This window comes from Tursiops truncatus, chromosome X (assembly GCF_011762595.2).
Source record: "Tursiops truncatus isolate mTurTru1 chromosome X, mTurTru1.mat.Y, whole genome shotgun sequence".
In the NCBI taxonomy this organism is placed as follows: Eukaryota; Metazoa; Chordata; class Mammalia; order Artiodactyla; family Delphinidae; genus Tursiops; species Tursiops truncatus.
Genome location: NC_047055.1, coordinates 47839289 through 47863183, shown reverse-complemented (window position 1 = coordinate 47863183; position 23895 = coordinate 47839289). Strand labels below are relative to the sequence as shown.

At 35.9% G+C, this 23895-nt stretch overlaps 2 protein-coding genes across 3 annotated transcripts in view; both read left to right on the top strand.

Moving 5' to 3' along the window:
• The window catches only part of DIAPH2 (diaphanous related formin 2), an 890878-nt gene that overhangs the window by 200734 nt on the left and 666249 nt on the right, over nt 1–23895 (top strand). For both annotated transcript variants that reach the window (XR_012329281.1, XM_073799281.1), the window contains exon 6: nt 990–1129. Coding sequence is in view for 1 of the 2 variants with exons in the window: in XM_073799281.1 (XP_073655382.1) it covers nt 990–1129 (140 nt within the window). In the remaining variant the exon portion in view is untranslated. The remainder of the gene's footprint in view (nt 1–989; nt 1130–23895) is intronic.
• On the top strand, nt 2282–4367 carry RPA4 (replication protein A4). The gene is given in 2 exon segments (XM_019932233.3): nt 2282–3293; nt 3296–4367. Coding segments are annotated over 2 exon segments (777 nt in total). The 5' UTR covers nt 2282–2689; the 3' UTR covers nt 3469–4367.

The following is a 23895-nucleotide window of genomic DNA, read 5'->3' as shown; positions in this document are numbered from 1 at the left end:
ACTTCTATCAAATTGGAAAACAATTGCTTTCCTTCTTCTAACTTAGATACTTAGCAGAAACTGAGTGTAATTCATATGAATTTACAAAATTGGACTCAAGCTAGGGTTTTAATTCAGGCGGATACATTTGTAATACTGGAAAGGGGCAGTTATGATTATGTAGATCTGGAATGTGAAACTATGAGTTATTAGTACAATGAATGTGTTGATGATGTTTTCCTCCCAGCCTTTTCCCCAAACTACTTACATAGTTATGGCAAGGTGATGAAGCTAAGGAGCTGTGATGAGATAATGAGTTCTAGAAATAACCCCATGAATATTGGAAATTAAGCTAAAAACTAGTCGCTATCAGATAAATGCATTTAATGGCTTTTTAAGATTACTACGGCATGGGATTAACATAGTTAGGAAAGAATAGTTAGGAATTGGTGAATGCTTTACACTAATTTGTTAACTAACATACTAATTGGAGACTATATTGTTTTGCATTTTAATAAACATTTTCACTTGGTTTTCAGATAGGGTGATATTGTGACATATTTCAGTAGATTTGGGTTATGTATAATGTTTTGCATTAAATTTTGTTCACTGTAGAATAGAATATAAATAACTAGGAAAATTAATAAGATGACTTCTAAATGTTCATCCTGTGGGTTAAGGAGGACCAGCTAATGTTAATCCTAATGCCTGGATTGTAAATTTAAGCATCCCTGTCAGTGATACTTTATGCTACTGAAGTCCATATTCTCTTCAGGTTATGAGTACCATCAGTGTAATTTTCCTTTAAATGAGGCTGAGGAGAGTGTTGAGATATATACAGCATGATTTTACCACGTGAGTTTTATGACCAAAAGTTTTTAAGCGCCTGGCACTCTGTACACATTTTTATACGGTAAAATATTTGCATATTCTATGCATTATTGTATTTTAAAAGTTACAAAAAAAACCTGTTGTTTGTCTAAAATAATATCTTTTTTTTTTTTTAATAGGGAGGGCTGAAAAACAGCAAACATGAATGCACTCTGTCTTCACAAGAATATGTTCATGAATTACGATCTGGTATTTCAGATGAGAAACTTCTTAATTGCCTAGAATCTCTGAGGGTTTCTTTAACCAGCAATCCTGTCAGGTAGGTGCTTTTTTACTGTTTTGGTATGATTCGTACAATTTGTACTGTATATAATTGTTGGGAATATAATCACTTACGTCATTTTAACCTCACGTTTTCCTGACCAGAAGTCTGATGTTAGTTAATAAAACAATGTCTAATTATGAGTTTGTAAACATTTAAAAATATATAGCTAATCTGATCTCTAATAACAAGCAATTTTAAGAATACAAATATTAGTCGGATGGTTAGGTCCTCTTTGATTATGTAAAATATGGGTCCAGAAGTTAAACATCCACATTTATATGAAAATCTGTACTCGGATAACAATTATTATATATTTATTTATAAAATAAATTAAGTACATTGGCTCTATGATATTTTTCCTTTTTAACTTGAGAAGTAAATATAGTTTTGTATTCTACAAGTTTTAGATATGTCATTCACACATTTATGTAATTTGGGATAGCAAGATTAGTTAATTTTAACCAATAAAATAAATAAGAAAATATTAATAAACTCCTCAAAAATCTACACATTTAGGCTATTACCTAGGTACAAAGGATTTTTAAGGAAGAAGTTCTTGCCAATGGTGGATTCCAATAACTGATGTTCTTTTATTAACTATAAAAAGCCTTTCAGTTAATTACACACCAAATAAAATGTTTTTATAGGGAAAAATAGATTTTCAGTGTAATATGAAAATATTCTGGGATCTGCTTACACAATTACTAAAATATTAAGTTCAGAAATTACTGGATAAGAGTATATAGAAACCCTATTTTGATTTTATTCTTGTTTTTCCTAATATATGATGGGATTTGTACTTCCCTGACCTATCCACAGAGCCTTGAAAATAATTTAGAGCTCAGTTGTTTCATTTGAATTTATGTATAAATTGAAATATACTATTTATTTTTACCGATAATGCATTTGGCAGAATAACTGGAAAAGTGTAATTCTACAATAAAAAATTTAAAAAGGTAATGGTAAGATATGACTTGCGTTTGAATACGATAATTATTCAGAGGTGGCTGTCTCGACATTTTTTCCAGAATGCTTCCGGTTTTAATGATTTGCAAAAGTTTACTGGTGGACAGTAAACGCGGTGTGTCGTCCCCCATACCCCCCTCCCCCACTGCCGCCTCTGCCGCCTCCACACACAAAGTATACTGAACTTATTGCTCTGAAAATTGCTGTTGAGTGAGTTGAATAAATGAGGCTTTTAGAAGTGACTACAGAAGTCGTTACATTTAGGAATGAAGCAGGGGTGGGGGGAACCTGGTAAAAATGCATTTTTATAAAGATACCGGGAACGGTCTGAAATTACACGCAGGTCCTTTAAGATGTAGGGGAGCCACTACCCGACAGCTCCAAAGAATTGTGGGGCGAAGTGAGAAGATGGCAGGTCTTGATTGGTTAGAGACAGCTGCATCCTGGCAGGTGATTGGCTCCACAGTTGCATGGGGCTGCTTGTGTCGTCACAATCCCAGCATTCCGTTGTAGCCTGCCTGTGGAACTCGCGGAACTTGCTGACAGGAGCCAAACCCCACCCCCTCGTCTGCCGGAGCTGCCCTTAAAATGAGTAAGAATGGGTTTGGGAGCTATGGCGGCATCTCTGCTGCAGGCGGAGCCATCGGAAGCAATGACCCACCGTCTCAGGGCAGGGTAGCTCTTGCTTTTAAGTCCATACGATACAGGTCCCGAATCCAGGATATTATACCTTGCTGTGTAAACCAGCTGCTCACCTCCACTGTGATTGATGATGTCTTCATGATTAGGGGAATCGAGGTTTCCCTAGTCGCTATCGTGGGGATAATCAGGCAGGCAGAGACGGCTACAAATTACGTTCTTTACAAGATTGATGATATGACCACCAAGCCTATCAACGTCCGCCAGTGGGTCGGCAGAGATAGAGCAAAGCAGGGGATAACTCTCCTTCCAGTGAGAGTATACGCCAAAGTGTTAGGTATCCTCAAATCTTCTGCGGAGGTGAAGAGCCTTGAGGTGTTGAAAATCCGTGTCCTGGAGGACACGAACGAGTTCACCACACATATTCTAGAAACGGTTAACGCGCACATGATGCTGGATAAAGCGGCCTCTGGGCAAAGTGTCCCTGTTGTTCCCTCAGAAATGGATGAGGCCCAGATGCACAGCGATTACCACCCCGACTTCATCCGGAAGGAGTGCTGCGTTTGATTCAGGAGTATCCTCGATAGGAAGGCAAGAGTGTTCGTGAGCTCCAGACCGAGCTTAGCAACCTGAGCATCGGGACCATCAATCAAGCCATTGAGTATCTGACCGTCAAGGGCCACATCTACCCCACTGTGGATGGGGAGCGTTTTAAATCTGCTGATTGAAGCAGTGAAAACTTCTTTCATTTTCTGAAGACGCTGCCTCCAGTTGTGACTGAGTTTGACTGTTTGACTTTTAGGAAGTAGATTTCTTTAAACAAAAGATTGGAACTGGCATCCTTTTGGAACTTCACTGCTTTTCCAACTGCTTTGAACTTTTCTATTTTTCTAACTATATTTGAAGCTCAGAGGGAGATGGCGATGGATAAATTGACTGGCCTTTTTGTAGAGTTTACCAGCAAGCAAATGAAAACACTCTTGGACAGATGATTTTGGAGGAGAAAAGGTATAGAAAAAGTTGAAAATTATTAGTTGTATGGGAGCTTCTTCTGTAATACCTACATATTAGGAGAAAGTAGATGCAGTCAAGGAGCCAGTTAAGAGACAAAAAAATATTCTGTTGTTTTTACATTAGACTTATTTTCTATGTTTGGATTTAGCATATTATAGTCATATTAGTATCTCTTGCTAAATATAGTAGTTGATTAATTCAGATGTGCTAAAGATAGCAGTTTATGAATTCAGGCACTCAGTTCAAATGCTCATTTAGTGATTTGCTCTTACACTGTAGGTTTATGTTTTTTTAAAAGATAAGATTATACTATGTTTAAATGGGAGGGTCAGCTTTGACTTTTTTCTTAAAATATGATTAATGATTGTTTCAAATACAATATGGAGATATTTGGATTAAATTACAATCTCTTGCAGTTGCATAGTACAGATACCAGACTTTTGTAAGTTTCATGCTCTGATGTATTATTTATAGTACTAAATGCTCTGTTTTATGTATAAGAAGGTTTTATTCTTGTAGGGTAGACAAACAAAAAGTAATAATAGGAATTTTATTAAACTTTGCAAGTTTAACCAAAATTTATTTAAACGTTTTATTAAAGCACTTTTGCAAATCTTTACCTCCCTGTGTGATATTTTTCTAAATTCATTTGAAAAGCCTATAGTTTTGTTTTTGAATATTAATATTGTAATTATCCAGAATAATGTTTTCTCTTCTCTATATGATATCAATAACATACATCCTATTTGTAATAATACATTTTAGTATAGGTTATATGACTTATGTGAGGCTTTTAAATAATTGAACACACTAAGCACTCAGTTGTACATACACTGAAGATGGTATCTTTCAAGTTACTATCTCTGTTACATTAGTGGAAAGAAAAAATATATACATTCATATAGGTAGAAGAGAAAAGCATTACTTGTCTCAATCACAAAAAGAAGGTGCAAAAACAGAAAATCTCTTAAAAGCCAACAATCCATACTGTTAGAATGTGGCCTCTTTTTGCCAGTTCTTAGGAAAACTTATCAACAGTTCTTGCTTAAGCTTCCTGAGGCATAAATTTAACTTTTCTTCCCTTCAAAAGCAAGGAAGTCATAAATGACACTCTTTTGAAAACCACAAATGGTTAACATACTATGAACGTGTTTGTTATTTAAATTATCAGACATCTTTCCAAATTCTAGTCTTCATAAACATAAGAAATTCTGAACTACTCTTTGTCAAAAAGGTTGCCTGCCCTGGGAAAATCATACTGAAGGAGAGACAGATGAGGGGCATATTTCTTCCTCAAGATGTCAGTGCGGAAAGAAATAGTCTAAGAGACGTAATATTCTTTTGTGGTATCACTTATACAAATGCTGGAAGCCTGAGATTAAAATCTGATATTTATGACTTCATAGGTCACTTTCCTAATTGTCAAGTTGATTCAATTGGCGGTTGGCTGGGTAGTCACCTTTCCCCTCACTCTAGGAATATTCCTAGAGCCAAAAAAGCTTTTTTTGGCTGTCTTTGTTGCCTGGGAACTGATGCTATATGTATACCCGAATTTAAGGCCAGGGACCACCCCCACTTCCTGCCCCATCCTTTGAGGGGGACTGTCCTCTATCTTTGTGCCTTGGGGTACTTTTTAGCTTTGTTAATTACCCTAGCACCCCCCCCCCCCATTCTTCTTGTGCTTTACTGGGTTTCTGCTGCAGGTAAGGGACTGCGATGGAAGAATACTAAGTAGGTCTAGCTATAATGTGAAAGAAAATCAAACATTTTGAGGCAGAAACAATTGCTAGATTGCCGTACATGCATATTTAGTGCATGTTAGGGGTAGCAGATTTTTCAAATTCATTTTAAACCATCCACTTGGTATGCAGACTTCTTTTTCAATTTTGTTTAGATGGTGAATAAACTTGGCCAGTGCTCCCCTTCCTCTCCAGTTCTGCCCTGTATGTGAGCCAAATCTTTGAGTATAAGACAGAAATCCTGGGGAAATACCATTGACTATTTTCAGCAGGGACATTTAACTCTGAGGAACATGATAATTGATAATTATAAGCCACTGGGGGTTGTTTTTCTATGGCTCATAGGCATAAGAAATGTATGCATTTATATTGAAGTTGATTCTAAATGAACGGAATAAATAAATTTGAAAATGTTTTCAAGTCAAAGCTAATACTGTCATCACAATTGTTAGTACTTGTTTTATTTTACCTACTAAATTTAGATTTATATTTTGAGTAAATTATAAATTGTATTTTTACAATTTCCATTCACTTATAATGAATGAAAAAAGGTAACCACTGAGAATTCTTTAGTCATTAAACCGTTAGTGAGCAACTACTATATGCAATAGGAGTTAACTTTCATTTTAATAAGCTTAAATTTAATTGACTTATGAAATACTTATCAAAAATAATAATAGTTAATATTTTAACATTTATATAGTACTTATTATCTGCTAGGCACTGTTCTAAGAGAGAGAGAGAATGTGTATGTGTGTGTCCCTGTGATTTATAATCGAGGTCCCTGTGCCTCGGCTTATATTTCCAGCTCAGACCTTTCTCTTGAAGTTCAGACCCCATCTCCAAATGTCTTCCCAGATGCCCTACAGACATCTTTAAAACATTAAAAAATAATAGCAAGGAACACTTAACATATATACCATTTTTTATCCCCCAGGAAATGTTCTAAGAACTTGAAATACATACAACCGGGGAATCATTATGATTAGTATTAATATTGTTCTCATTTTATAGATGAGGAACTTGAGGCTCAGAAAGGTTAAGTCATTTGCTCTATTTTAATGTTACATGGCTAGTAAGTGTCAGAGCTAAGGTTCCAATCCTGGGTCCTTATCCACTTCTTTGTACTACCTCACAATAAGGAAAGTCTTTTAAAATATCCTCCTTTCATTCTTGTCACATACTAAATATTTTGACTTTATTCCTTTCATTAAAATTTGCCTGACTTGAATTTTTAAAAAAACACTATGAAATATTTCAGCAACAAGTATAGAGGAGAATATAAAAACACCTCTGTATTCATTACCAGTTTAAGAAACAAAATTTATTTTTATTATAGGTGTAGAGAACTTAGCCATATAACTCATTAATGTTTAATGACACTATAACATCCTTTGAGCCTGCATTTACACTGATTAAAAAATCATCTGAAAGTCTACATCTTCTATAAACCAATGCATTTATTTTTTGAAGTGTACTATCTTAAGAATATATATCATTGCATTGAAAAGTCGTATTCTTATGATCTCATGGCTCTTTGTAGAGAAATTTGGGACTCCTTTGCTCTATACATTTTGGATGATACCTCTAGTAATTCAAATGCCATCCATATATTATTCCTATTTACCATTATATGATAAATCAAGAAAGCTTTTTACTTTTACTATTGAGAATTACTATTTTTCTTTTTTTTTGGTAATACCTTAGGTTTAAGCAGTTCAATGAATAGCACTTAATATTATGTAGTTTGTTTTTATATAGCAGATGGATATCCCAGAAAGGAATAACAAATTCCCCTTGTCCATATGGGGCCTGCATATGGAGCTTACATTCTAGTAAGAGAAGTCAGACAATTTAAAAAAAAAAAAAATATATATATATATATATACACACACACACACACATACATACATACATACATACATACATACATACATAAAATGTCAGGTTGTGATCTGTCCTGGGGAGGGAATGTTGCTATTTCATATCACATAGTCAGTGAAGGCCTCCCTGACTTTAGTGACATGTGAGCAGAGATCTAAAGGAAGTGTGAGAGTGAGCTGTGTTGTCCACTGGAGGAAGAACATTGTTAGAAACAGGAAGCAGCAGCAGCAGCAGCAGCAGCAGCAAATGTCTGTTCCAGGAATGTCAAAGAGGCCAGTGTGGCTGGAGGCAGAGAATTGTGAGCCATTGGTAGGACTTTGGCTTTTACTGTGAGTGAGCTGGGAAGCTGTAAGAGGGTTTTGAGGAGAGTAATGGCCTGACCTGATCTAGGTTTTTAAAGGATAACTCTGGGTAGAAGCAGGGAGACCATGTAACATGTTGCAGTGAACGAGCTAGAAATTTCACAGGAATTCTAGAGACAGCCGTATAGCTGTGCTTTGTGGAGGCCGATATGGAAGGTCACTTGACATCCCAAGGTAGTCCTAGAGCCTGATTATTTTTGTCATGAGTCTTCAACTCAGCAGCAGAAATTCATGGTGCCTGTCCCTGATTTGTTCATTGTGAACATGGATTCTATATGAGTCTGCTTCTTTTCTTGATATTAACTGCCTGGCCTTTGCTGTATTCCTCATTTAGAATTCTTAATGGGGAGATGCTGGTCCCCATTTGTTTCTGCTCTGGCAAAGCTTTTCATGCCGGACCACCTCAGCCTACAGGCCCACCTACGTGCTGGCCACACCTCTGGTCAGGTGACCGTCCCTAATCGAGTCAGTCGTGTCCTTGGGAAGGGAAAGGGAGGCAAGGTGATGTCCAGAATTTGTCCATCTCAGAAAGTGTCTCTGGAGAGTGTTGCCCTAAGAAAAGGAGGAGGGGCTTCCCTGGTGGCGCAGTGGTTGAGAGTCCGCCCGCCGATGCAGGGGACACGGGTCGTGCCCCAGTCTGGGAAGATCCCACATGCCGTGGAGCGGCTGGGCCCGAGAGCCATGGCCGCTGAGCCTGCGCGTCTGGAGCCTGTGCTCCGCAACTGGAGAGGCCACAACAGTGAGAGGCCCGCGTACCGAAAAAAAAAAAAAAAAAAAAAAAAAGAAAAAAGAAAAGGAGGAAATCAATGTAAGAATAAACCCAAGGAAGAGAATAATTTGTATAATAATAAGTAAATTATACAGAAAACAAAGAAAAAATAGCGTGTAGAGGGAAAAATCACCTTGAATGCATCATGTCTTATTTGTTATATAACAGTAAAAGAATCCTTGAAATTGAACAGTAATCATTTAATATTATTCTTCCTTATGTAGAACTATCATTAATGAAATTAAATTTTGTTAGCCTTGTTCTCTTTATAAAGAAAATTTTTCTGGATACTAGTATGAGAGAGAGCACGTTATATGATAGAGTACCACTAGAATGCCAGTCATGATATCTGATTTCTAGGCCTTGATTTCTCACTCTCTATGACCTTAGTCCAATCAGTGCACTCTTTGGGCCTCAGTTTTTCCATATGTAAATGAGATTGGAGCCTTCCAGCTCTAAACTTCTATGTTCTGTGTTCTCTTTTGCTTAGTTCCAATCCTCTTACTTTTGCTATAGGAACTAGATTATTAAGAAATTATTTTGAAGAGTGAGAAAAATGTTCCTCTATTAAGACTAAAAGATTTCCTAGCAATCTGTTATTTTCTTGCATTTGTAAATATATTTAACCAACTCTGGACAGGTATTTAGTTTTATTTTATTTTTTTTTAAAGGTATTTAGTTTCCTTTAAAATATTGAAGGAAGCAGTTTCTGTGTCTCTGTTACATAACTATTTTCCAAAGCTGATATTCATTGGAATCTGGGCATTTGCCCTCTTCATGGCTGATTTGCTTCTGTACCAGTTTTAACTGATTTCTTTTTGTTCAGCCCCTAGTAAAATAATAAATATATAGACACTCATACACACACTAATAGCTTTACTAAACATTTTCAAAGCACAGTCATTTCAGAATATTAAACAGAGTCATGATTTTCAAATTCATATAGTATTTAATCACTTAGATGATAAAGGCTCTAAGAAAGTAATTTCTTTATATTATTTTTCTGCTAATGGCAAATATTTAAAAATTCCTTTTATAAGCCATCATTAACTGGCCATATCCCAAATCACTCCATTACTATACATTCCTTCAACATTTATTTTGTACTGTACACATTCACCTGCACCTGCTTATGCTGTGTAATAATTTCATGCATGTATGTCTGCTTTTCTCATTTCTATTTTAGACTCCTCTAGGGAAGGGAACCTCTTGCCCTCTTATTTGTTTCATGATGGCAGTTACGGTGTAATTTATATACAATAATGTGTGATTTGATGTAGATGTTGACCCACCATCAGTAAAAACCTATGCTTCTCCAGCCATGAGAATGAATTTGCATTAATCTGGCTCTATTTTGTGGCCATGCATTTTAAGATGTAATCGGAGAAAAAGAATGAAGCAAGCTTCCTCCATACAAGAGTGAAACCTGTTGGTTTGATTTGAACCATATTCATCAGCTACAGACAACGTAGCATGCTTTCCACGATGGTCTTTTTATGGTTGTATGGTGAGTTAATGAAACTGAATGTTTACAACTCTATTTAACACCCTAAAAATCCATGAGTTTTGACTATAAAATAAATCCCAATCTGCCACCACAAATCGTATTAGACTTTGCACATACCATGGTCTGTGTGTTTCAGAATGACAACTATGTTATTTACAGATTTTTGTTCATATTCCTCTACTAAAGTTTATGAAAGGAAGCAGTGCCTGCTGAGAAATGACCAATGAGTTGGGACGATTTTATTCCCAGCCAACCCATTACAGGATGCATAGGTACTTGGCAATACATTTTATGAAGATCCAAAGAAATGTGTAGCAATAAATCATTGTCAGTAAGCTTTCTCAACACATGACAAAAACAAGAAATACTGGTTTGAAGAATAGTATGAGAGTTGTGATTGTGTAGAATTCTTTCAGAGTTGTTGCTGAAATTGCCTTATAGCTTGAAGGGTATGTTACCCCACTAGGAAACTGTTTTTTTCTGTTTTGCTTTGAATCTTAGTTATCTGCCAAACTCATGGCATAGTGTGTATACTCCCTTTCTGTGACGATAGCTTCCTCAGCCAATCTTTTCAAGCAGGTGAAAACAGATAAAATATCTTTTAGAGTTTCTGTAGGTGTGGTTATTTGCATTACCTCTGGCATATTTGTTTTTACTTGATATTTTCGAACTTCCCTTTAGATTTAAACATATTTTTCTAGCACATTAATATGCATTTTAATATAATCATCGTAATGAAAATAGCTGACTCTTGACAGTAATACAAATTAGGAGTAGAAAGTACTTTCTGAATTATGGGTGTTAATAACTATTTGAACAGCCTATATTAAATGCATTAAAAGCTTGGCAAAGCAGCTGACAGTACTTAGAAAGTTAATATAACGTTAGATGCAGATCAATACTCTAAGAACATTTTGCACTGGACTACTTATGAAAAGCAGAATAATGAGGACAATTTTTTATGGTGCAGAAATGGGAAGAGGACTTAAAATTGTGAGCACATCTCATAAGGCAGCATTATGTGCAGTATTGCGAAAGCAGAGTTGTATTTTAAATTTGTTTACTTTAACTTTCAAATGCATAAACCGTTTTAGAAGACCCTAGTACAGTTTTACATAGACTAGAAAATAGTAAATTCAGAGTAGTTATGTCAAATTGTATGCTTTCTTTTAAAATCTTGGTCAACAATTTGTATTAACAGCAACCATGTTGGCTCATTTAGCTAAGTTTGTCCCATAAATATTCAGTGCCATTGAATTTTAATTATATAATATTAGCTTCAAAACAGAATTTTAACTTAATGCAGATCCAATATTATATCTCATAATACAACCAAACTAGATCTATGTGTCCTATATTATTTTCAAAAAGAAAAACATAGGAACAGCAAATACTGACTTGGGTTTCTGCAGTATTGTTTCAGTTGGAGAAAATGTTAGAGACATTAAAGTAGAATAAATGATGGCTCCTATGTTGGTATTTATTTTATTATTATATAGGAAGCTCCACCAAGGCAATGCATTTTCTCATTTAAATGATGTGTTTTAAATTTGAAAACCAATATGTATATATAATAATTGTCTAAAATAATTAGAGACTTGTAACTGGACATGTAATTATAAAGGTATATAAAATCTAGCAGCAGAGTCTAAGCACGATAGTTAAATGGATATCTAAATAGAAGGTGAACTTCTTTCCATTTAAAAATATCTTATATGCATTTTATTGTATTTTCTGTATATTCAAAACTAGCCTTGGGAAGAAAAAGCTTATAAGTATGCGTTGTTTGAGATATTTTTATTTTGCTTTATATGAATTAATTTAACTAAAGGTCTTGGACACATACTAGGGTTTTATATACTTATTATTATGGGACTATTACTAAAGCAATTGCAGCTTTCAATAAGAGATGCAGATATCACAATACCATTAAGATGAGGGTAAAAATACAAGCTCCAAGTAAGGTGGGAATGTGGTAGTTTTCAAAAAGTCTAGGACAATGTCAGGTAGTGATTTGAGTATAAAATAGTTCCAATTTTCCCCATAGCCAAGGGGAAAAAAAGGCAGAGTATTGACAGACATAGCTGTTATCTGATGAATGACAGTGCATTTATTTTTCAGGGAAGGACATTCTTTCTGATTTTAAACTCAGAGAATTTTATTTTGTTTTTCTTTAAACGAGGGGTATTGAACACCACAGTAGAGTGAGTCTTTGATAGTTTTCCATAAAGTACAGAGGATTTCTGTGAATGTCCATTTCCTCCATGGGGCCTTGAGTTAAAAAAAAAAAAAACCCACAAAGGCATGATATTTCTACAAAGACCCAGAGTAATAGTACTGGTATACAGCTTCCCCATAATCCAAGCTGCTACCAAGGTGTACTTGAGTAGTGTCCCTGAGGCTCTCCCTCTGGAATATCTATCATCTCTGCTGGACTTTTGATAGGAGCTGGATAGCTGACAATTCACAATTAAGATGCCAGCTAGGGCTTCCCTGGTGGCGTAGTGGTTGAGAGTCTGCCTGCCGATGCAGGGGACGCGGGTTCGTGCCCCGGTCCGGGAAGATCCCACATGCCGCGGAGTGGCTGGGCCCGTGAGCCATGGCCACTGAGCCTGTGCGGCCAGGGCCTGTACTCCGCAAAGGGAGAGGCCACAATAGTGAGAGGCCCGCGTACCACAAAAAAAAAAAAAAAAGAAAGATGCCAGCTAGCACCTGGAGCACAGGTATTCTGTGTAGTCGATTGAAAGAAGATCCATGTGCACTAGATAACAGTGTTTGCTCTATGACCCCAGCTGTTTGATCGGTGTTAGATAATGGGCAGCTAATTTGGGGAGATTTCCCACCTGGTCAGTAAAGCTGCAGGTGTATGGCCTCTCACATCGGGCAGTTTAAACCTGAAAATCTTCTGTTGAGATGGAATCCATGAAGGGAGAACATAGAAGCCAGTATAACATTGTAGTGTACTTTGAAAAGGTAAATCAGCTTCAAGTGAGATAGCTAGCTTAGTAGTCTGCCATATGAATGTGAATCTCAAACCTTCATATGCTCAGAATCAACCCACTCCTATTTGTTAGGTCTGTTCTGCAGCACCCAGCATTACTGAAAATACGCAGATTTGGTCTAATTCTATTTTGGAGGGTGCTGCCTGAATACTGAGTATTGCTATAGGTTTTTTTAGGGCAAGGCTATGGTACCATACCACCCTTGACACCAGCTTCCAAGAGAGTTACCTGGATATCGTTTCTTAAATTGGTACATTCAGCATTCATTCATCAAAAAGTATTAAAGACTAAGTGCTAAACTGGAGTGTTAAATTGATTTTTAAAAATTGAGTTATCATAAATTTCCGTATGTGAATTAACATTTGTCAAAGAATAAGAATACCCTGAAATGAATCCAGCACTAAAACTATATTAAGCATTTTTCTTTGATATAGAAAATGTTTAAGAATTTTGTAATGTTGTTGAGGTCAACGTTATAAGCATCAATTAAAATGGCAAAATATTTTAATTGTAAGTGGTATGGGACATTGCCCTAGGGATATTCTCTGACCTTATGACATGTTTTGTATCTTGAAAAAAACTTCTGTCAGTTTATTTCCTCATCATTACTTTCTCCCAGGAATAGAATGCAGGATACACTGTGCTGTGTTATCATGTGAGCTTTTCATTAATTTTGGTTTCTGCTATTATTTAGTATTGTTTATAAATGACAGAATTTATTTTACATGTTGGAATCATGTGTTTGCTGATGACAGTAGTTTGATGCAAGCATTCACCTTCATGCATTTCTCAACTCTTTCAAATGATCTTGGAAAATTGGAGTAATAAAAGTTAAGAAGAGACAGCCATAGAGGAGTTAATTTCGAGGGGCAAGAACAAATTATACATGCATATGGATTTTTCAAATATGTGGCTGGAAATTTCTGAAACATTGATAGGAGGGATGCTAGATAAATATGAATTATCAAATAGTGCTGTGGAGATACAAGCACCATGCTGAACACATACTGTGGAGCTTAGGTAAGCATGATTCTGGACTTAGAGCACTCGTCCATCTATTCAAGGATTTGGCTCTGAGCCCTGTGTGTATGATTTGGTATCATCTTTGAGACTCCTTGTTCATCACACTTGCCCATTTTCTTATTTGCAATATCTCTTGCATAGTTTTTACGTTTCTATTGTCAATACTCTAGTTCAGGCCTCATTCCCTTTGCAGACAGGAATTGACAGGGGAACTGATTGTCCAGCAAAGAGTTCACTGTTCACTGGGTTTGTTTGTTATAGCCAAAGTGAGCAAGGCAAAGCACAGAGGGATAGAGAAGTTAAGGAGGTTAGCAGGAAGTGTAGGGGAGGAAAAAGTTTTACTCGACCCTCTTAGGGTCCCTGGCTGTGACTGAAAATTAAACTGACAAAGATTAACAGGAGAAAGGCATACAAATTTTACTGAATTTTTACATATACATAGGAGCCTTCACAAGAGGATGAAGACCCAGAGAACTGAACAAAGCCAGAAGCTTTTATACCTTTTAGACAAAGAAACAACAAATTTGTGAGAAATTGACAAGACAAAGGGATTTGGGCTAGGGGTAGTAAATGGTGAAGAAGTAACTAGGATGATAAGGGTTAGTTTAACAAAGTTTTTTTATACAGCCTTCTGCGTCCTCAATTCCCTGCCTCGGATGATAAGAATGCGTTTCCTTCACGTGGTACATACAGGCAGGATGGGTGACTTTTACATGGGAGATTTATCTCCTGCTTTCATGGGAGAAGGGGCTGGGTTGGGGAGCAGTGAGGTCAGAGTGACCTTCTTGGTTCTGCCCTTTTCTCAGACTCCTTCAGCTTAAGATATTCATTATGCCAGGGTGCCATATTTTGGGGTGTTGTGTTCTGAACTCCATCGGAAGCAATCCGATGGCTGACCACTTCATTAGTGCTGGGTAAGGAAGCAAGTAAGGCTAACCAAGAACTATTATTCCCAAATTAAAGTTGAATGGCTCCATTTTTTCCAGGTGCTTCCTAATACTTGATTATTGTGTCAGGCTAAATATCAACTAACAATTGCTACATTTTTTGAAGTGGATGTTTACAGATCTGTGCTTCACTGGTATGTCTACAATCTATAATAATGAATTGCAATATGGCAGGGCTCTGCAACTGTGCTGAGCAAGTTAACTATTTTATTTATTGGTATATGGGAAGAAGAAAGAAAGTATATTTTTGAATATCCCCTATGTGTTTATTGTCTAAAGTTTCCCTTGCTTCTTGATAGAATCCGTAATAAATAATTTTAAAAAATTCCTCACTGGTATTGCTTTCACATCTAAATATACACATTGATGATATTTGAATATATTTTAACTTTTATCCAATATTCCTTCATGAAAGGAAAATAACCAAAAAACTTGTAACCACTAATTGGTGATATATTTGTTAATTGTTGATAATACAGTTGAATGGGAGGTATGTAAGGACTGAGGAATGATTGATTCCAATCATGGTTTTGCCATTAACAAGCTCTGTGATCTAAAACAAGTCAATAAAATTCTTTTATTTTCTTCATCTGTAAAATGAAGGAGCCAATATGGAGTAACAGTTTAATTTCACAACCAGTAAAGCTACTCTTGTGAGTGCATGTTCTTTCATAGAGGTTTGTTTATAAATGAAGATAAAACCTTGTTGTTAATTTAAGTTGTGTCTGTTTCGGTTTTTAACTGTTCCAATTGAAAAGAAAGTCCTTGCATTTTTTTTTTTTTTTTTTTTTTTTTTTGCGGTACGCGGGCCTCTCACTGTTGTGGCCTCTGCCGTTGTGGAGCACAGACTCCGGACGCGCAGGCTCAGCGGCCATGGCTCACGGGCGCAGCCGCTCCGCGGCATGTGGGATCTTCCTGGACCGGTGCACGAACCCGTGTCCCCTGCATCGGCAGGTGGACTCTCAACCACTGAGCCACCAGGGAAGCCCGGTCCTTGCATTTTTGAAGGAGGTCAAAGTTACTTAAGCAGTTAAAGCATTATGCTTTCTTTAAAAAGCATTCGTATGTTTTCAAAGACTTATCAAATATTGTAACTTTAGGAGTAGCTATGTTTCTAGATTTTTCTGAAAGTGAGTGCAAGGCAGGTTGAATATAGTAGAAGGCTAATATTTCTTTCTTAGGGACTTTATTATACTGCATTGTAATCCTATAAAGATTTTATCTGTATGTCATATACAGTTTATTATTATTGTTTTGTTGTCATTGTTTTAGATGATTTATATCACTGTGGAAGAGAAAAATAGTGAGTTTTTTGGTTTAATTTGTGTTAGATAAGCCTTAACAATTCTCATGGTGTTTAATGTGGGGTTATTAAAGATTTTGACTGTTCATTATTCAATGATTATGTTTTGAAAAAATTTATTAAAGTTGGATATATTAAGATGTTTAACTATATTTAAGAGTGCACATATGTACATACAGGTACACACATAATTTCCATAGTATCTTTATCAGTTTTAGGGGAAGGGGGTTTTAAAATATTATATAAAGATAAACTAGAAAAGACCAGAAATTTACCATTACGGATCACATTCTGAGACAATAAAACATTTGAACTTGCTGAGATTTTTTGACATCCACCATGAGGACCCAAAGAAATGGTTCTTTGTGGTTTGGTTGCAGTTATCCTGTGCTAAAAATATTCAGGAACATTAAATTTCTTTGATCTTTGTCTACATAGCTATCACACTCTATAATGAGTCTTTAATTATATGTTTTTGGAACTGCACCTGGTAGGTGAGAAGGACTGTTGCATTTCTGTTGTTCAGTCATCAAATAGCAATTATCTTTCAACTCTCCTTACCCCTGTTACCATGAAAGAGCATTCACTGACCTTCTCTGCTGCCCACCAGAGCCAGTTAGTATAACATGCAGATTGGTGTAGGAAAAAATGAAATGTGTGGCGGTACCTGCTAATACCTCTCTGTTTTCCTCCTTGCATTCAAAGAACTTCTAACCTTATTCACAATAAACTTGGTGTCAGCTCTCTTTCATTTCCAGGGTGTATAAATTAGGAATGTGATTTCCTGGAGTAAGTTCATTTTAACAAAATTCCACTACTAAAAGAAATTGGACGTCCTGTGGAGTGTGTGATAGAATTTTAACTTTATTACTTAGCTTAGGAAAATACATTTTTCTTGTGGAAGTTAACATTTTATTATAAGTTTGACTGGTTATATCACTAAGAAGATGACTTAAGTATGCTAACATAATTATATTCACAATTTCAAACATACGAAGAAAATTTAAAACATGACTGGCTTTTGCTTGAATGTTTGGAATGGTCTTTCTCCCTGCTTCCCCTCTATTTACTATAGATTAAAGACTCTATTTTTAATTTCATTCACATTTTTGGTACATTCTGTTTTCATCATTACATTAGGCTAAGACTGTCTCTTATATTTTTCTAAGAATACTTTTTAAAGAAGGGTGAGGAGGAAAATATTCTTTGCTCGATAGCCTTTTGGGCATTTTAACAGATTTGGACTTAAGCCATTATGACTATCTCCAAAGTATTGATAATTTTGAGAGCTTAAGAAATTGATTTTAATAAATAAGAAACTTTTATCCTTTGAGGGAGAATTTTACTTAAACTATTGCCCTCAGGAGATTTTTATATGTAACTCAGGCATTTACAATTTGTTGTGAGCAACTCTTAAAAAAATGTGTGAGTAGCATGAAACAGAGCAGGATTTTTCCAATGAGACCTGATGGGGAGAATAAATGCAGCCAGGTAAAACCCTCTTAAGCAAAAAGCAGAGGATATAGGGAAAGATGGAGTGTCTTCTTTGGTGTTTTCTAAGGAAATTGTAACCTGTTTCAATACTGAAGTCAAAACCACTGAGAGCTGGAAAATTGACATATTCAACCTTTTTATGAATCAGGTGAAATAAGTGGTCAGTGAATATCATGCTTCAAAGGGATTTTGTACAAATGTCTGGAAATGGCAGTGTTACCAATAACAGATATTCTAAATTGGTCAGTAATAGTTCATGTACTAATCTACCATGATGAATAGTTTCGAAGGACATTGAAATGCCCAAGGGTATTGTATTTACTTTCATGGAGACAAACCTGAGTGGATATATATTTTTTTATCTGGTTAAGACCAAGGCAGTCATAGCATATACAAATCCATGTTGTTTCTGTTGTTAACATTTATCTTTTTCACGGATGTATGTTATTGATAGTGGAATTATCTATGAAGTTGATTTGGCTGAACAAATTATCCTTTAAAAAGGCTGAAAATACTAGGTTTTTCTTGGCTACTGTTTGGAGATGTTGATATGTGGACTGAAGGTATGATACTGTTTGCATTGGGTTGTGCATTAGTTTTAATCACCCAGCACCCTTTTTCTTTCCATAAGGACCTATAACTAAGGTTTGGTTTTAATTTCACTGAAAACATTACATTGGCAACATTGGTATTAAAATGAGATGTTTCCCTGGTATTAAAATATGTAAACACCATTTGCAATCATCTTTAAAGTCTCCTCAACCCTTTGAATTAGTTGTTTCGTGTCTTATAATTTTACCAATTTTATCAATTCCCCCAAGAAACTCTGGACTATCCTTCGTTTTATTTGATGTTCCAGTGATTTGGGTTGTAGTATGAGATTACACATGGGAATAGAACACCATTAGAGAGAAATAAAATTCTTTGTACAAAACACATAACCCTCTATACTAGCCTTTAGCACTGTACAAACAGTGATAAAGGGATGACATGACTAATATTGGACTTCGGCACATGAGACCAATTGCCTTTACTGCTTATGGGACTCATGATAGAACTTCCTAATTTTATCTTTAAGCCTTTTGAAAGAAAGACGTGAATCTGGACAGTCTAATTATAAATGTGCATGTAGTCACTACTTCCTGTTATATCTGTATTGCGTATAGTATACTGAACTCATCCGTCCACTAATCTGATTTTAAGTTATATTTACATGAACTGTAATTAAATAATTCAGAGTCTGAATGTCCAACTTACGGATAAAAGGTTGAAGTTTTTGGAATCTGTGAAGGATTTTCCTTTACATTTATGTGTGAGGGAGCAGAACATCATTTCCTCGTAAAATAGGCACATTTATAGAGTTTTCCTCACTTTGTTTTGCCCTGGAGAGCTAGAGAGGGGAGAATCTTGCTTTCTCGTGGACTTAGTGTTCAACAGATCCTCTGATACTTTCATTAAATATAAGATTTTCTTTCCTTTGATCATGCCAATCAGTGTAAGTGGGCCCTTTAAAAATAATGACCTCAGAAGTTCTGAAAGCCTGGGGTAGATTTCTGTTTTAAAACCTTGATATATTTAGATATCTTTCTGTCAGAATTATGCATGAACTATAAATAGACTTCTCTCTCTCTCTGCGTATCCCCCTTCCCCCACCATTGTAATTTCTATGTCTATTTCAATGTGAATTGGCCAGCATTAATATAGTAATGAATATACACAAAGTTGAATAATAGCAATAAGTTAAAGAAAGCACATGATGTGATATGAGTGCCAAATATTTAAATTATTAAATCTTTTCCAAAAAATCAATCAGTAGAAGTTTAGTGTCTATTTAGATTCTTCTGCATATTTCATACAATTAAGATACTTATCAATAAATGAATGGATGAAATGTTATTAAGTGTTAATATTTTTGAAAAGGAGTCTTTAATTTATTCCTAAAATCATACTGTATTTTGGACAAGAAGATTTAAAGAGCATTCAAGGTTTTGATTTTTAATATTTTCAGAAATATCTTAATACAAGTTCACTGTGCACGATTTCATTTAATAGTCACAAAGGCCTTCTGGGGTACAGGTACTATTCTCCTCCCTATTTTAAAGCTTAGAAGTTTTAAGTAACCGATCAAAAATAACACAGCTAGAATATGACAGAGATGGGATTGGAACCTAGATCTATCTTCTTCTAAAGCTTATGCACTTAACCATGTCACTCTGCGATCTCACAGAGATAGTCCATTGATGAATGGAGGCTTATTTTTCTGACCTTTGAGTAAAGGTGGGAAAAGATCTCTAATTTTCTTTCTTTCTTCTTTTTTTTTTTTTTTGCGCTACGCGGGCCTCTCACTGCTTTTGCCTCTCCCGTTGCGGAGCAACAGGCTCCGGACGCGCAGGCTCAGCGGCCATGGCTCACGAGCCTAGCCACTCCGCGGCATGTGGCATCTTCCCGGACCGGCGCACGAACCTGTATCCCCTGCATCGGCAGGCGGACTCTCAACCACTGCGCCACCAGGAAAGCCCAATTTTTAACTTCTTGAGCAATATAGGGATGTTGGACTGCCTTATAGATATAGCCACACCTTTTATACCTAAGGTCAGAAAATACTGTCTCATTTTGGGTCAGTCCTCTTCTTCCCTAGAAAATTTTCCTGGCTTCTTTTTCAGTGTTCAGATCTAATCTTGGACTCTTGCTCACTCGTATGTTAACTGTCCTCACTGATCTTTCTATTGTTTTTGTTTGGGTGATTCATTTGTTCCACCTGGTCCCCTGTCAAGTCATGGTTACAAATATCACCATGTATTTGTAGCATGTGAAGACAACTCTTTAACGTAGGTAACTTGATAACATAAAATCACCAATATGTTAATACCAAGAAATGAGATTATGGGCTATAGCCCATCTTAAAAAAAAAAAAATGTATAAGCTACATCTGGCTCTGTTCTTTCCAATAAGCTGCCGTACCTAAACTTGATTGGAAGTTTTAGTTGGAGTCTCCAGATGTCTTTCTTTGACAGTATTTGGTAGATTTCTTATGAAGGTTAGGACTTTGAAAGACAAGAAAAACGTGGGTTGAAAATTACCTATCACACCTAAATGAATGAAGTAAGCTGTTAAATAATACAAAACATGTAATTCTGTGTCTAGACATAGATTTGTAGGTTTAAGCCCAATATAGTTCTGGAACAACCACTAATTCTTCTTCAATGAGTTATTGCTAGAGCCATGAGCCAGATGTTACAGGAAACCATGTACTGGTCCTGTTAGTAATTTCTAATGGTATGATTGAAATAAACATGGGCTTTGGAGTCAGACCTAGGTGTGGGGGTGTGAGTCCTAGAACTGATACTTGTTGAATGATGTTTTGCAAGTTACTTAGCTACTTTGCTTCTCAGTTTCTTTATGTGAAAACACTTTTGGGAATGGCTAAAGTCAAAAAAATTGACAATATGAAGTGTTTGAAGGATCTGGAGCAATTAGAGCTGTTACACTTTGCTGAAGGAGTCCCAAATGGTATAGCCACTTTGGAAAGCAGTTTTTAAAAATTTAAACATGCACTTATCATAAGACCCAGTAATTCTACCCCTAGTTATTTTCCCAAGAGAAATGAAAATATATGCTTACACAAATACGTACATGTGAATGTTTATAGCAGCTCTATTCATACTCATCAAAACCTGGAAACAACCCAGATATTCATCAATTGATGAATGGATAAACAAATTGTGTTATATCCATACGATAAAAAGGAATGGACTACTGATACATGCAATAACATAGTTGAATATCATAATATTTATGTTAAATGAAAGGAACCAGACACTGAAAGCTGTATACAGTATGATTCCATTTCTAATGACATTCTGGAAAAAGCAAAACTATAGGGACACAAACCAGGTAAGTGGTTGCCAGGCAACTGGGAGTAAGGAAAAGGGATTGACTACAAAAGGGGAATGAGGGAATATTTTGGTGTGGTGGAAATGTTCCAAATCTTGTTTGTGTTAGAGGTTGCATGACTATATTTTGTCAAAATGATGAACTTTACTGTATGTAAATCATATCCCAATAAAAAGAAAGGGAAAAAAACCTTGTGTTCAGAGTGGTTATGGAAATTATAAGAGATCATCTTCCTCGCCCATTTTTTCTGCTGCTTGGTTCTTCATTATCCTCTGTTGCTTCTGTGTCTCTTATAACTTTGGGGTCCATGATAAATTGCAATTTCTTATTTCAAAGCTGAGATACTACAGAAAATTTATGTCTTTATCTTTTTCTGCAATCTGAGTCAGATTTTAAACGGAGTGATCAACTGTATTTTTATACTTCTAGATATTCCAGTTAGTACTGCATAACTCAGAGCTGGAATTGGCAGACTCTGTAAAATATACCAAATATACTTGCTTTGACTGGATTCCTCATCTCTGTTCTGTGGCAGTGGGAATGTATAGTATGGTTGGGAGGGTATTTAGAGCAATCTTGAATTTTGAGCCTGGAGTCCTGCTTGAGAAAGGCTTCCTCCACTTCTCAGCAAACCATTGTTCTATGCCAGGGGTTCTCAAACTTGAGTGAACATCAGAATCACCTGGAGGAGTAATTAAAACACATTTCTGGGTTCCACCCACAGAGTTACTGAGTCAGTAGGCCTGGGGTGGGACCCAAGAATTTTGTATTTCTAACAAATTTCCAAATGCTGTTGATGCCCCTGGTTTGGGACACACACCTTGAGAACCACCGATTTATACTTACTCTGGTGTTGCAGTATCAAAATTCCTGCCTACATACAGTAGCCAACATTTTGTTTATAAACCACTTAATCATTCCATGGCCACTTTTGTATTGGGTAAAACCTAAATATATGTATATTTATATATAGACTATATATATATATATATATATGTATATATGTATATATAGAGAGACTGACAGACAGTAAGCATTTGGCTAGAGGCTACAAAGTATTTGATGCTTAAAGACAGAGAAATGGCAAGACAAAGGAAAAAAAAGGTATGTCTAGCTGTACCCCTTCCTCTTCACCTCTTGAGTGTCATCCTACTATATCATAATTATTTTATTCCCCTAGCTAAAGGCTCCTTTTGTACTCCCATTCTCTCTACTTTAAAAGCTCTGAGGACTCTTACCAGTCCTCCTCTGCGCATTGCCCTAACATATTCTCAGTTAAGACTTTTCACTTCCTACTTTGTAATAAATAGGCCCAGCCTCCTCACACTTAGGTTTCATGATTGTATCCTTTTTTTTTTTTCACTCCGATAATAATTTTCACTGAATGAAACCAAAGTACCATCAGCTGCCCAAATTGAAACAGTCTGGGATGTGTGGGTGACTGATTTCAAGTGAACAAATAGAAATCATGGTCTTGTATCAAACACTTCCCTATACCAAGAAGCAAATAATCCTAATAACTTTAATAGCACTAGGTATAAAAAGAAACAGGTAAAATTTAGAATCTTTAAAGAATTTGTGAGTGTTAAATTTAAGGAAATCATAGATTATTTCATCTTTCCAGATGCCAAAGCAGATACTGAGGGCTGTATATATAAATTTGTTCAGAATTTCTGTTATTTTAAGGTTGCTGTAGGGTATTTTCTGCTGTTAGGATATCTGCTGATTTCTGTCTGTGATAGATTAAATACAGTATTTTATGTTTAGAGAGCTGATGTCCTTTTCTCCTTCTCCTACCACCCCACTGATTATCAAGTCTTTAGAGAAAATAGCTCATTGTACTGGTTGATTACATGCCTCAATTGAATAGTAGCTTGCTGCCAATTATCATTACAATGCCGTGTTGATTTTTTCTCATTTCCTCTGTGGGAATTAAAGCAGAATTTGTTTAAAATGAGTTTCCATATATATTGTGGATGTGATTGGTTCCAAATATTTGAGCTATTTTTTAAATGTATTTTCTTCAGTGATCTGTTATTTCTTACGGATAGTCTCTTAGAAATTTAGGTCTCTTCTTTACCTTAGGTAGATATGAAATGTGATTTAAAACCTGTGGAATTGATCTATAGTCATGGTTTAAATATGTCGAGTATAGATTTTAATTATTGCTTCACAGGCATCCTGCTGTATGTTAATTTACATTTGTAAAGTTCTTGG